The 13,504-nt window shown below is 37.6% G+C and overlaps 1 protein-coding gene across 1 annotated transcript in view; it reads left to right on the top strand.

Annotated features, from left to right (window-relative positions):
- The window catches only part of HERC1 (HECT and RLD domain containing E3 ubiquitin protein ligase family member 1), a 186,697-nt gene that overhangs the window by 155,839 nt on the left and 17,354 nt on the right, over positions 1 to 13,504 (top strand). The window contains 13 exon segments of the mRNA XM_037502665.2: positions 530 to 729; positions 1,082 to 1,187; positions 1,677 to 1,823; positions 2,451 to 2,552; positions 3,624 to 3,797; positions 4,168 to 4,461; positions 6,170 to 6,235; positions 6,406 to 6,531; positions 8,029 to 8,167; positions 9,065 to 9,246; positions 9,944 to 10,099; positions 11,096 to 11,218; positions 12,319 to 12,421. Of these exon segments, the coding sequence (XP_037358562.1) occupies positions 530 to 729; positions 1,082 to 1,187; positions 1,677 to 1,823; positions 2,451 to 2,552; positions 3,624 to 3,797; positions 4,168 to 4,461; positions 6,170 to 6,235; positions 6,406 to 6,531; positions 8,029 to 8,167; positions 9,065 to 9,246; positions 9,944 to 10,099; positions 11,096 to 11,218; positions 12,319 to 12,421 (1,918 nt within the window).

Genomic DNA, 13,504 nt, shown 5'->3' with positions numbered 1-13,504 from the left:
CGGCCACTGGAGGAGGGTCCCACATGGCACGCAGACCTCTCCTGCCGCCCGCTACTCCCCGCAGCAGTGTACTTCGGTCCTTCTGCCTGCTCTGCTCCCCGCTCTGGCTCTGGTGAATTCTCTCACCTTCCTGCGCTTCTGACTGTACCCAGTGCTTGTATAAATAAATAAAAATAAATCTTTAAAAAAAAAAGTTTGTTGTTTTTCATATTTTAATTACCAGGCAATAAAAATAACTTTTTAAAAACACTAATGAAAGATATCATGTCCCTTCTGACTCAGAATTTCACAATTCATTCCTTCAGCTAACATTTATTGAGCTTTGACTATAGCAAGTACATAGAATGCAGACTATATTAAAGGGTGAATAGTTCTGATGTCTGGTAATAATATGATATTGTCTGTGGCATACAGTAACATGTTGATTTCAAGATAATTGTATAATAGAAGTATGGGTTATATGTTATTAAGTTTAAAGTATTGGAGAGGAAAACATTATATGTATTTTTTCTCTGCCTTCCGTTTTAAGGATACTCTTGTTAGCATGAAGTGGGACCCAACAGGTCGTATTCTCATGACATGTGCCAAAGAAGAAAATGTGAAACTCTGGGGGCCTATTTCAGGATGCTGGCACTGTCTATATTCGCTCTGTCATCCATCTATTGTAAATGGCATTGCTTGGTGCAGCCTCCCAGGGAAAGGATCCAAGTTGCATTTACTGATGGCTACGTATGTTGTAAATTTTTGTGTTTATATTTTAATTTTCCTATTACTATAGACTTATTTGCATTAACTGTGACTTCTCAGCAGTTTATTGTCAATTACTAATCTTATCATTTCTCATACTATAAAATTACCTTATATAGAGAGAGCAATTTTTAAATGTGAAACTTGATATGTAACCTGAGTGTGATGTTAGAATATCAGTCTTAGTTGGATTCTTGTAAAAAAAATAGCATTATTAGAAATAAAATTTTTAAATGATAATGTAGTATTCTGTCAGCTCTTAATTGCTACTTGAAAATATTTCTAATTTTGCATATTGACTTGTTTTGGTTTTGTGATCAATTATTTTTTTCAGTGGCTGTCAGAGTGGCTTAGTATGTGTTTGGCGTATTCCACAAGATGCCACACAGACCAGTGTGACTAGTTCAGAAGGATGGTGGGACCCAGAATCAAATTGCCAGGTAAATATATTCAGGTATTTTTGAAGATCTTATTTGAAGCCATAGATAATATATTCATCAAAATAATCCCCTTTGATCACTAAGCTACTACTACTATATCCTACAGAGCAAGATCTACAAGGAAATGTGGGTGATTGTCATACCTTATTAAAGTGCTTTCTGAGTAAACTTTATTTTTTTTAATAAGTCAGACTTATTAGGTGAGATATTCAATAAATATTCAATGGTGGATCATATGTTGGCATATGTGGATCATATGTTTGTGGATCATAGTTGACACTACAGATAGATAAGGCCTAAGTTAAGTGTGTGGTACAGTGAAGTAGGAACACCATGGAAACATCCCTATCTAAAGTTACTTCCTATGGGCATAGAATTCTGCATATGAAGAACAATTCCTTACCTTAAGCATCTCCAAGAATGAATTATAAATCTTACATCCATAAATTATTTAAATTTCAATATGTTAAAAATAAAAATTAATTGCAGGATGTATATAGGAAATCAACTGGAGCCAAGTGTGTTTATCAGCTGCGAGGACACATCACCCCTGTCCGGACCGTTGCCTTTAGTTCAGATGGTTTGGCCCTGGTGTCTGGTGGACTAGGTGGGCTCATGAACATTTGGTCCTTAAGGGTAAGAGCATAGATATAATTTTTACCTCAAGAAAATCTTCTACATTAACATATATGATAAAAATTAACCCAGCCAATCCTATGGATATTTTATGTCATGATACTGACTTATGTCATGAAGAAACTTTTCAGAAACCTCTGCCTGTTTTCTCACTGTTACAATTTTAAAGTCTTCTAGAAAGGCACTAGAAAATTGGATAGTAGTTATGGAATAGGACATTGCCAAATTTAGTTAAAGTACAGACTTTAGAATATATTCTTGTGAGAGGACTTCCTGGTGGTGCAGGGGTTAAGTTACAGCACTATCAAGCAGCATGAGTTAGATGCTGGCCAGGGAGCTAATCCATATGACTAGCAGATTTATCCTGTCTCGCCTGCTGGTCCTCTCAGCAGTGTATTTCAGTAGATCTGCCTGTTCTGCTCCCCACTATGTCTGATGAATCATCTTCTCACCCTCCCGCACCTCCTGTCTACACACCAGTTCTTACATGCATAAATAAATAAGTCTTTAAAAAAATTCAGTCCTTTTAAAAAAAAAGAATATGTTCTTGTGAATAGGAAGTATAAATTTAATGTAAACAATAACTAAGGTTAGGTAATGTGTTTTGATAACTATATCTCATTTTAGGATGGTTCTGTCTTACAAACTGTTGTGATAGGCTCTGGAGCTATTCAGACCACAGTATGGATTCCAGATGTTGGGGTAGCTGCTTGCTCAAATAGATCAAAGGTAATTTTGCATTTATATAGAATCATAGAACATAAACCTGTAAGGTACCTTAAACATCGTAGTCCAAGCATGCCATTTTACAGAGGAGAAAACTGATATGCAGAGGGATTACTACTTGTCAAAGATAATGCTACTCTTTACTGCCAGAAGGAAACCTAGAACCCAGGTCTCCTCATTTATAATCTAGTACTCTTTCTACTGTACCCTAACCTTTGGTGAAAATGCTTAATTACTGAACAACTTCATTTCCATTGGATCTTATAAAGTGGATTTTGATTTTCTGCCATGATTTTTTGAGACAGCACTAAACTGTTTCAAAAGAATTTTCCCTGGGAAAAAGGACCATCCCAAAGACCTTTAACTCAAGTGTACTAAACATGTCTTGGCTTCCAAATTTAATACTGTAGTGAACAGTACTAGCCCCCTTCTCTGAAGCAATTCTGTATTATGAATTATGATATATCCCTTACCATATTGCTTTTCACTCCTTTATGAATAGAGCCAATGTGTTGCTTTGATTTACATTTTACATGGTTAAAAGATATTGAAATAGAACTGTAAACCTGCATAAATAGTCCTGCAAGCAGCAACATGTAGACGCCTAGGCCCTAGACAGTAGTGGCCTATACTGTACTGCTACAGTTAGAACAATGCCTCATCATTTGCAGTTTGTTTCTGAACAGACAAGACTACTTCCTCTAGTATCCTTGTAATCATGTCATGCACATGATAGTATATTTTAAAATATACTCAATACTGTGTCCTATCAGTCCTATATAATAGCAAGTAATTGATGTGTCTTTAAGAAATGTCAGCTAATTCATATAGTTCACAAGTTCTATGATTATTTCTTATACTAGTTTTTAAACACAATTTAGGCTAACCTAATCCTAACTGTTCATAGGCATTAAAGTTCATGAAGTTCATTGGCATTGAAAGTACAGCATAAGATGTCCATATAGCAAAAGTATTTAATGCACTTGCTGGATGGAATTTCTCAGATATGAGTGGTGATAGAATTATCTTTTATGCATACAAATACAGCATGTGATATGATTTATTTTCCATCAGGATGTTTTGGTCGTGAATTGTACAGCAGAATGGGCTGCTGCCAATCATGTTTTAGCAACCTGTAGGACAGCACTGAAACAACAGGGTGTTCTGGGATTAAACATGGCTCCCTGCATGAGAGCATTTCTGGAGAGGCTACCCATGATGCTTCAGGAGCAATATGCCTATGAAAAGGTAACTGATTATACTAACTCCTAGAGATCTACAGATGTAATTGGAATTACAGCTTTGAATTTATTTCTTAAGAACATAAGGTCTCAGGAAAATATGTGGGAGTGTTTGGGCAGAATTAAACAAAGATAGATCAGGCTTAAAACAGTTGCTCAGTAATCCTAAGCCTCCTTTTAGTTCATTTTAGTTAGAGCAAAACTAAAAAATAACCTTCAAATTTGTTTAGTGTTTGTATCATTCTTCTTCAAATTATTTATTGACTCTAAAACATTTAAAATACCTGTGTCTCAGAGTACCAGTAGATTGATTTATAGTATTTGCCACAGACTCTTCAGCATAATATTGAATATAATATCCTTGCATTTTCTCTTAGCCTCATGTGGTTTGTGGCGACCAACTTGTTCACAGCCCCTATATGCAATGTTTGGCTTCTCTTGCTGTGGGACTTCATCTGGATCAGTTATTGTGTAACCCACCAGTGCCACCACACCACCAAAACTGTCTCCCTGACCCTGCATCCTGGAATCCAAATGAGTGGGCCTGGTTAGAATGTTTCTCAACCACTATAAAAGCTGCCGAAGCCCTAACTAATGGAGCACAGTTTCCAGAATCTTTTACTGTTCCTGATCTAGAGCCTGTTCCAGAGGATGAACTTGTATTCCTAATGGTAAGTGTAATAATATAAGGTGCTGTTATTTGCAGCTGACGCTGCTACAAATGGGTGTTTCGCATTTGTTAGATATTCAATAAGTATTTGCTAGCTTGACTAGCTTGAAGTATAAGTCTTGAAACAACTAACTTGAACTGTGAATCTTAAATCCATAAATTATTGAAGCATAAATAAATTGCAAAAGCATACCCTTGGCTGCACTTAAAATATTTTGCTTTCTTCTAGCTTTCAATCTGATGGCAGCCTTTTAAGATGATAATAATTGATTATATGAGAACTGTGAAGCTCTTAAAAACTTGGTAGCACTCAATAACATAATCCCATATTTCCCCTGCTTTTTTTTTTTGGTCTGTAGGTCTCTTGTTAGAACCTTATCTGTGAATATTTTATTATCTTTTTCTGGTTACCTTATGTGATTAATTCCACATTTAGTTTCTAGATTATCTGACAGTTCATTTGTGTTTGTTTTTAAAGATTTACTTATTTATGCATACAAGAATGGGGGTGCAGGCCAGAAGTGCAGGTGGTGAGAGGATCCACCAGAGACAGGGTGGGGAACAGAACAGGCAGATTGACTGAAATACACTGCTGAGGGGGGCAGCGGGCGAGTCAGGAGAGGTCTACTGCACGGTGTGGGTTGCTCCCTTGGTGGGGATCAAACTTGTGCTGCAGTAGCTGTGGTAGGCCCTCAGTTATGTTTTAATCAGTATAAATCAAGGATATGGAAGAGCATTTCAATTAAGATTTATTTACATAAACACTGGACTATATATGAATACCTGAATATCCATTCAGTATAAAACAAGTGTCCTTATGAGCCCATTTGTGCCAAATTTGCCATTTTGTAGGTGAGGAAACTGAAGCCCAGACAGAGTTACCTGTCCAAAGCTATGTATCAAGTCCATAGGGGTGATGGCTCCTGCACAATGACCTGGTACCTATGGGCGCTCATATGACATAGTGATTACCTTCGAATCACCAAACAATAGTGATAATTGGTAGTGAAAGTGTTTGTAACAAAGGAAAATAGTAACTGCACTTAATAGTAAGTTTGGGACTATTATAAAACTACTCTTAATATCTCATAATATTAACAGGTTCTTTGTGGAAAATAAAACTTAGTTGCTAGAAAGAGTTATTCAAGAATAGGTAAATCTTTTTTAAAATTTTATTTTTTTATTTATTTTTTACATCATTGTTCATTTTTAAACTATTTGCTTCCCCCCCTCAGATGTAGTCCCCATAGAATTTCCTTCACCAATGCACATATGCACTATCACCACAGTCCCCTGTGCTCCTCCCTCCTTCCCGCCCTCTGATCCCTCTCCCTCCTCCTCCCCTGCAGGATGTCTGTGATTTATAATTGTCTGTTTTTGCTTTGTTGTGTTTTGTATTGTTATTATTTTTTACACTGATGTCTTAATTGGTTTCCCTGTATTCCTCCTACAAGGAACCCATCTGATGTTTTTCTTTTTCTTTCTGACTTATTTCACTGAGCATAATTCCTTCTAGCTCCATCCACATTGCTGTGAATGGCATGAGTTTATCTTTTTGATTGCTGAATAGTATTCCGTTGTGTATATATACCACATCTTCTTGATCTAGTCATCTATTTTTGGGCATTTGGGTTGTTCCCAGATTTTATCTAAGAATAGGTAAATCTTTATTAAGCAAGATTGATCCTGATGTTTGCCCTGTCTTGCAGGATAACAGTAAATGGATTAATGGCATGGATGAACAAATTATGTCTTGGGCAACTTCTAGACCTGAGGTCAGTAAAGATAAAGATTACTATGGTAGTTCTCAGTAAATCTTCTGATTCTAAATGCTTGTGTATTTGTGCTAGTGTATCCTATAGAGGCTGTTGTGCATTAGGTACCAAATGTATGGCTCTTTGAATGAATGGATGAATCTTATTTTGAGATGATTATGGTTTTCTAGGACTGGCATCTGGGAGGTAAATGTGATGTCTACCTGTGGGGTGCTGGCAGGCATGGACAGTTGGCAGAAGCTGGAAGAAATGTAATGGTACCTGCAGCAGCTCCCTCATTCTCTCAGGCTCAACAGGTAACTAACAGGGTAAAAGAGTAGAGAAGAAACTTGGGAATTGACACATCTGATTCCTCTGTTGTCTGTTACTTACTGTGGGATAAAGTTTGTCCATCTCATAGTTTTATGAGGAATCACTAAAGACTATGATATAAAACTTTCAAATAACATATTTCTAAAGTTTTTAATCACACGTAAGTTTTTGTTAGTAAGTTTCTAAATTTCACATTTTTTTGAGCATTTTAAATTTTATTTTTATATTCCCCATACAATTGCAACCCCCTTATTTTGACCCCAATCCTTCCTTTCCCCGCCCCTCCACCCTCCATAGTGTGTCTCTGGTTCATAGTTATTTGTTGATTTTTATTTTTTCTTATAGTTATTCTTAAATTTCACATTTTTAAGTGTAATTAATACCATGATGCAGTAGGCCTACCTAGTGCATATACATAGAAGTCCAGATATTCTTAATTACTGGTTTTATTCTTTAGGGTCATAAACTTACTGGGCTCTTTAGCTAGATTTCATTGACACCCCTCCCATCCTCCAGTAACCTTCTTTTTTTTTTTTTAAAGATTTGTTTATGCATACAAGAGCTGGGGTACAGGCCAGAGACATGGGGGATGTGAGGACCCAGCAGAGACAAAGTGGGGAACAGAACAGGCAGACTGACCGAAATACAATGCTGAGGGGAGCAGCGGGTGAGACAGGAGAGGTCTGCTGCGCCATGTGGGTTGCTCCCTGGTCCTCTGGGGATCGAACTCATGCTGCAGAGGCTGAGGTTTACTTCATAGTGTGGTGCTTAACCCCTTGCACCACCAGGGAGGCCCCCAGTAACCTTCTTGACGCTGCTGCTTTCTCTTTTGTTCTTTTCTGCTTCATTAAGTCCCACAATACCCTGTTCTTTCTCATCTATATCCTCTTGAGTTTTTGCTTTTTGCTGAACTTCAGCCAGTCTTTAAGATTTCCCCATCACCCTTTCCTCTTCTGTTTTGCTGTTAATATTATTAAACTCTGCACAGTTGGCTGAAATCCCTGTAGATAATATGGCTCTAAACTGTTATACCTTAAATAGTCAGATGAGCCTCATACATCTTTTGGTTAAGTAAGCCATTTTGTAATAATCAAGGCCTTCTAGGAACTCCATAGTTACATTAGGTATGCATGTAATCATTTAAAATGTTTGCATGTTGGGGCCTCCCTGATGGTGCAAGGGAATAAGTCTCAGCACCATCAGCAGCCACTGCAGCACGAGTTCAATCCCCAGCCAGGGAGCTACCCACATGGCATAGCAGACCTCTCCTCGCCTGTTGCTCTCCTCAGCATTTACTTTAGTCAGTCCACCTGTTCTGCTCCCCACTCTGTCTCTGGTCAATCCTCTCACCCATCCCACCCCCCCAAACCTCTGGCCTACACCCCAGCTCTTGTATGCATAAATAAATAAAATCTTTAAAATAAGTTTGCATGTCAACACTGTATGATAAAGGGTAATATATTTGTGTGTTTTTATACTAGGTCATATGTGGTCAGAATTGTACCTTTGTCATCCAGGCCAATGGCACAGTGTTGGCTTGTGGAGAAGGAAGTTATGGCAGATTAGGACAAGGAAATTCAGACGACCTTCATGTGTTGACAGTTATTTCAGCCTTACAAGGTAAAATTATCCTCAGTTAACAGCTGGGCATAAACTATGACCTGACTGTAGAAATGTTTGCTTTTGTTGGAACTCATCTCAACCCTTTGCCAGTTAAAGTCATATATATTTAGATTCTTGTTTAGGCATGTACAGCCTTATTTACAGTATTGTAGGCTATATAATTTGCAAGTTATTTACCATAGCAATGAAGATGATAAAACAAATTCTTTAAAATTGCAAAACTGTAATTAGGCAGCTATTAATAACAATCACACAAGTTTTTCATTGAAATTAAAAATCATTTTATATGGAAACATGCAAATGTACAAAAGACTTTAAAGGGTGCCTCTGTCTCAGAATTCTCTGATGTAGAAAATGAGTACCTCAAGAGTAATCACTGTAGGAGCCCCTAGCTTATTCTTTATGTAAACTTTGATGCCTACAAAGAAAGCAAAAAGAGAATTTTTAAGTAAAAGCTTAAAAGTGACAGTGAATTCAGAACCAATTCCTAAGTAGCTCTAAGTGCTCTTTCTTGATGTTTAGCTGTGAAGAATACAGAGTGGAGATGGGAGGGCTGGGTACATACCCAGCTCTCCCACATCCTGCCTCTGGAACATTGCACAAGCTACCAGACCTGTTTGTGACCATTTTCCCCAACTGTAAGAGTATCTGCCTCATAGTTTCTGTGTGAAAATAAAAAATAAGATAGTCCATGTGAAGCACCCTTTTCCTCTTCCTTATCATTATTATTTTAGGTGACATTTACTAGGTTTTGGCTATAAATTAAATAATTCTTTTTATTTCTGTAGTGCCATTTTGATATTTTTCAATTCTGAGAGTATTCTGTAGCAGCTTCAAGTAGCGAAGGGAGTTTTAGCATCCAGTGACTCTTGTTGGGTTTCTGCTCTGTTCCAGGCTTTGTGGTGACCCAGCTGGTGACTTCCTGTGGTTCTGATGGGCACTCAATGGCCCTAACTGAAAGTGGTGAGGTCTTTAGCTGGGGAGATGGTGATTATGGCAAACTCGGCCATGGGAACAGCGACAGGCAACGGCGGCCCAGGCAAATTGAGGCCTTGCAAGGAGAAGAAGTGGTGCAGGTCAGGCAGGATGTGGATAAGTTTGTCTTTGAATACAAACACACTAGCTGTTGACTAGGGCTCTCTAATTTAGGAATAGGAAATAATAGTAAAAATGCATTACATAATCATTTTAAGAGATTTTATGGCTTTGGCTGTTCATATTCAATTTTTGAGCTTCTCACTTAAATGGGCTTTGGTAGTAGAATGGATTCCTTTTTCCTGAGCCAGCTGGGTTAGGGTGCTGCGGTTTTTTGAAGAAACGCTGTGGAGTTTAACTACTGCCACACAGTTCTTGATACATTAATAAATGGAAAGTTTTGTTTTTAGCCTGTCATTATTGTTACAGAGGTTGAGTTCATATACATTTACTGGAAAATCAATTAATGAGCTAAAATAATATTGTAAAATTATATAGTACCTTAGCGTTTACAAAGAATTTCCCACTCATTCTCTCACATCATAGTCTAGGTCTTCTGTGTACAAAAGTTATTCCAAGGTATGCTGTGTGGTTTGGTCTTCCTGAGGATGATGAGGTAGATAAGACCTGGGGGAATAGGACACGTTGAACAGTTAGGATCTAAGTCCTGAACTGTTCTTTAATGTTTATTACTACATTTTTAACCAAAAATTCCTTCCTTCCTTTTCCTTTCCTTTTGTTTTTCCATTTATTCTCTTCTTAAAAAAATTTTTTTCTCCCTGTTGATTCTGTCTGTAGATGTCTTGTGGCTTCAAGCATTCAGCAGTGGTAACTTCAGATGGCAAGCTGTTTACCTTTGGGAATGGTGACTATGGCCGTCTGGGTCTTGGAAACACTTCTAACAAAAAACTTCCGGAAAGAGTGACTGCATTGGAGGGATATCAGATTGGACAGGCAAGGAATAGATCATTATATGGTCTATCTGATCATAGTTTATTTCTTGTGTGTATACTTAGACACTAATTTTCAGAAAGACCAGAACCACCAGTGATCATTTTTCATTTTTTCCCAGTGTGAAAATTTACATTTTAAATCAATTTAAGTTTATCCATTTGATAAGCAGATGAAAGCCTTAATTCAGGGTGTGAATATTTTAAAAGCCCTTCCATAAAATACTAATATGATTTGATATAAAGCTGTTAGACAATATACTTTTGTGATCCTTATTCTGTAGCCAGGAAGTAGACATCTAAATTGCAGCATCATTGGCAGCTACTGCTCTTTTTTTTTTTTTTTAAAGATTGATTTATTTATTTACACAAGCACTGGGTACAGTCAGAAGCGTGGGAGGGTGAGAGAATTCACCAGAGCCAGAGTGGGGAGCGAACAGTCAGACTGACGAAATACACTGCTGAGGGGAGCAGCAGGAGGCAGGAGAGGTCTGTGCGCCATGTGGGACCCTCGCTGGTGGCTGGGGATCGAACCGGCGCTGCAGAGGCTGCGGGCAGCTTCGCAGCCCAGCGCTCAACTACTGCGCCACCAGGGAGGCCCGGCAGCTACTGCTCTTAAGCAGTAATTGTCCTTGTCTGTCCACATTGAGACTGTCTCTTAACAAGGAGATAAGATATTGTTATCTTTTTCTGTATTAATTTCTAGTGTGAATAGTATTTTTAAGTCATGTGTACCCTTTTCCTATCTTTGTGCTCTGATTTTTAGTAAGCTACAGTTATGTGAAGGATTTCACTTTAAAGAAAAAAGTTACTTTAGGAACATTAGGAATTATTTCTTGTTGACACATTTTGGTTAACATATATAGAGGATGCTGAAACTAGTAAAAATCTTTAGAAACAGCCAAGTTTTTCACTGCAGTCAGGAAAATGCTTCCAGAAATAGGGCTGTGTGTTTTAGGCACTGTGATTTGCCTTACTGAATATTCTGTTTCTTCTCCAGGTGGCTTGTGGCTTAAACCACACTTTGGCGGTATCAGCAGATGGCTCCATGGTGTGGGCTTTTGGAGATGGGGATTATGGAAAATTAGGCTTAGGAAATTCCACTGCAAAATCTTCTCCTCAGGTCAGTATTATCTTTAATTTAGGGTTTTATACAACATTTTCACTTATGTCATTATTTCTTTTTTAGTGGAAAATAATTTACCTTTAATATTTTTATAAATATTCATATTTACCAAATTCATAATGAATTTTAGAATTCATAATGAAGTTTAGAAAGTTTTGTTGGTGGTTTGAATATCCAGCATTCTATATCTTGATTTTAAATAAGCCATTACTGGTTAAAATTGATGTAAAAATTCTGCAAGACTAAGCTTCTGTCTCCCATATACAGGCTGAACACCATAGAACTCCTTCCCACATATAGAAGAAATAGTTATAAATACATCTCCAGGGTGTCTTATGGAGGGAACCATGAACAATCTTTTCTAACCCTCTGCTTGCAGCTGCCACTTCATCTTATTATTATCACTGAATTTTCCAGGCATTTTCCTCCTTTCAAAAAATAGAAAGGAAATTCAAGTATATAAACAACTAAATTAAAACTTTCATAGAATATTTCCGAACCCTGCAGAAGACCTCCTATAATAATTATTTTATGTGATTTTCCTAATGCATTTAACAAGCATGATATACAAATATTCAATTTATATTCAACTTAAGATTCACCATCTTCTATAATCTATGACATCTTTATAACTAGACTGGTGAATATTCAGATAGAAATATAGAAAACTAGGAAACCCTATCTGGGGAAGTTTTAAACCGCTATTGTCACCTAAGAAAGCATAAGAAGTCTAATGGGAGCACCATGGTGTTACAAGGTCCATGGTGTTACATGGTGTTACAAGGAGCACCATGTGTTAAAAGAGCACAGGATTCTCTGTGGTTCTGTTGCCCAGAGGAATTTTTCCTCTTCACATGAGGTCTTGGGGATTTTAGTCAAATGCCTCTGCCTCTGCATACTTACTCCTACAATTAAGATAGTTTACGGAGCAATATGAGAAAATAGCATTTAAGACTAGTAGATTTGGGTCGAAATAGGTAGGTAACTATTAATATTTTCATTAGAAGAATCCTTGAGTTAATATATATAGTAGACAAATGCAAGAATGTTTTATTTTCCCTTTTTTAAAGTGTGTGCCTTATACTTTGATTTTATAGAAAGTTGATGTCCTTTGTGGAATTGGAATAAAAAAGGTTGCTTGTGGAACTCAATTTTCTGTTGCATTGACCAAAGATGGCCATGTGTATACATTTGGTCAAGGTAAGGAACTTTTGGTCGTTATGTTGCTTGTTTTGTCTATACATGTACTATAGAAACATTTGCTTTCCAAGATGCTCTAAGTTGAGTCCTTTTTTTTTTTTTTGTTCTGGGTGATGAATGGCCACTATGACTTTCATTCATTAGCTGTTTTTCTGCTCCTCTTCCATGAAGTTTGTCATAAAGACAAACTTTTCTTCTCATAAATCATCCCTCATGCCAGTGCCTTCTCCCTTACTAGAAAATTCCCAGCCAAAGCTCTTCTCCTTCTCTCTGCTGCCTCCACCATGTTGTCACAAGCATTGCCTTAACCAGCAGAGCTCCTCTGGATTCTGCATCACTCCCATCCCTTCCAGGGACCGCAGTTTCAGGTCTCAGAAATTCGTAGATATTCAAGGTTCAAAATCATGAGTAGGTTCATGACCCAAATATTCATAGTAGGGATTTTGGGTAACATATTCACCTTCTTCATGGAACTTCTTGGCAAGTAGTAGTGGCAAGAGAGAGGGGAGCTGTACGGTTGATAAGAATTAAGCCATGAGTCAAGTTTCTAATAGTTTGTAATCTTGGAAGAACATTGATGCCATTACTAAGGATAGGTCTTGAGAAGAACAAAGACCTTAGTTTTAGCCATATTGAATTGATGCTATATACTCTAGATATATGTATAAAGATGTGTCCTACAAGTTATTGGGGATTTGTAGGTTAAGTTACAGAGAGATTGGTTGATGAAGATGTAGGTTTGCAATAGGCTCTGAGAAACCCAGGGAGAGAGTTTAGAGTGGGAAAAGAAAGTCTATAACTCTAGGAATGTGAGGTGAGCACAGAATGAGGATGAGAACTTGGAAGAGTTAACTTTGAAAAGAGTAGAGAGAGAGGTAGCCAGTGGACCAGGATAGTGCAGCGTCTCTGAGGGGTAGGAGAAGATGAGGCTATGTTGTCAAGCTCTGTGGAGCTCTGTATGCTGGAGCCTGTTTAAAAGACTGCTACACTAGACAGTTGGGATCTATTCATGACTTTGAAGATGTACAGTTCAGTGAAGTGGTGAGAGTAGATGTTAGTTTGTAGAAGGCGCCCAAGCCAAAC

Source organism: Talpa occidentalis, unplaced genomic scaffold, assembly GCF_014898055.3.
Source record: "Talpa occidentalis isolate TD23 unplaced genomic scaffold, MPIMG_talOcc4v2.1 talOcc4.11, whole genome shotgun sequence".
NCBI lineage: Eukaryota > Metazoa > Chordata > Mammalia > Eulipotyphla > Talpidae > Talpa > Talpa occidentalis.
This window is presented reverse-complemented; position numbering and strand designations above follow the sequence as displayed.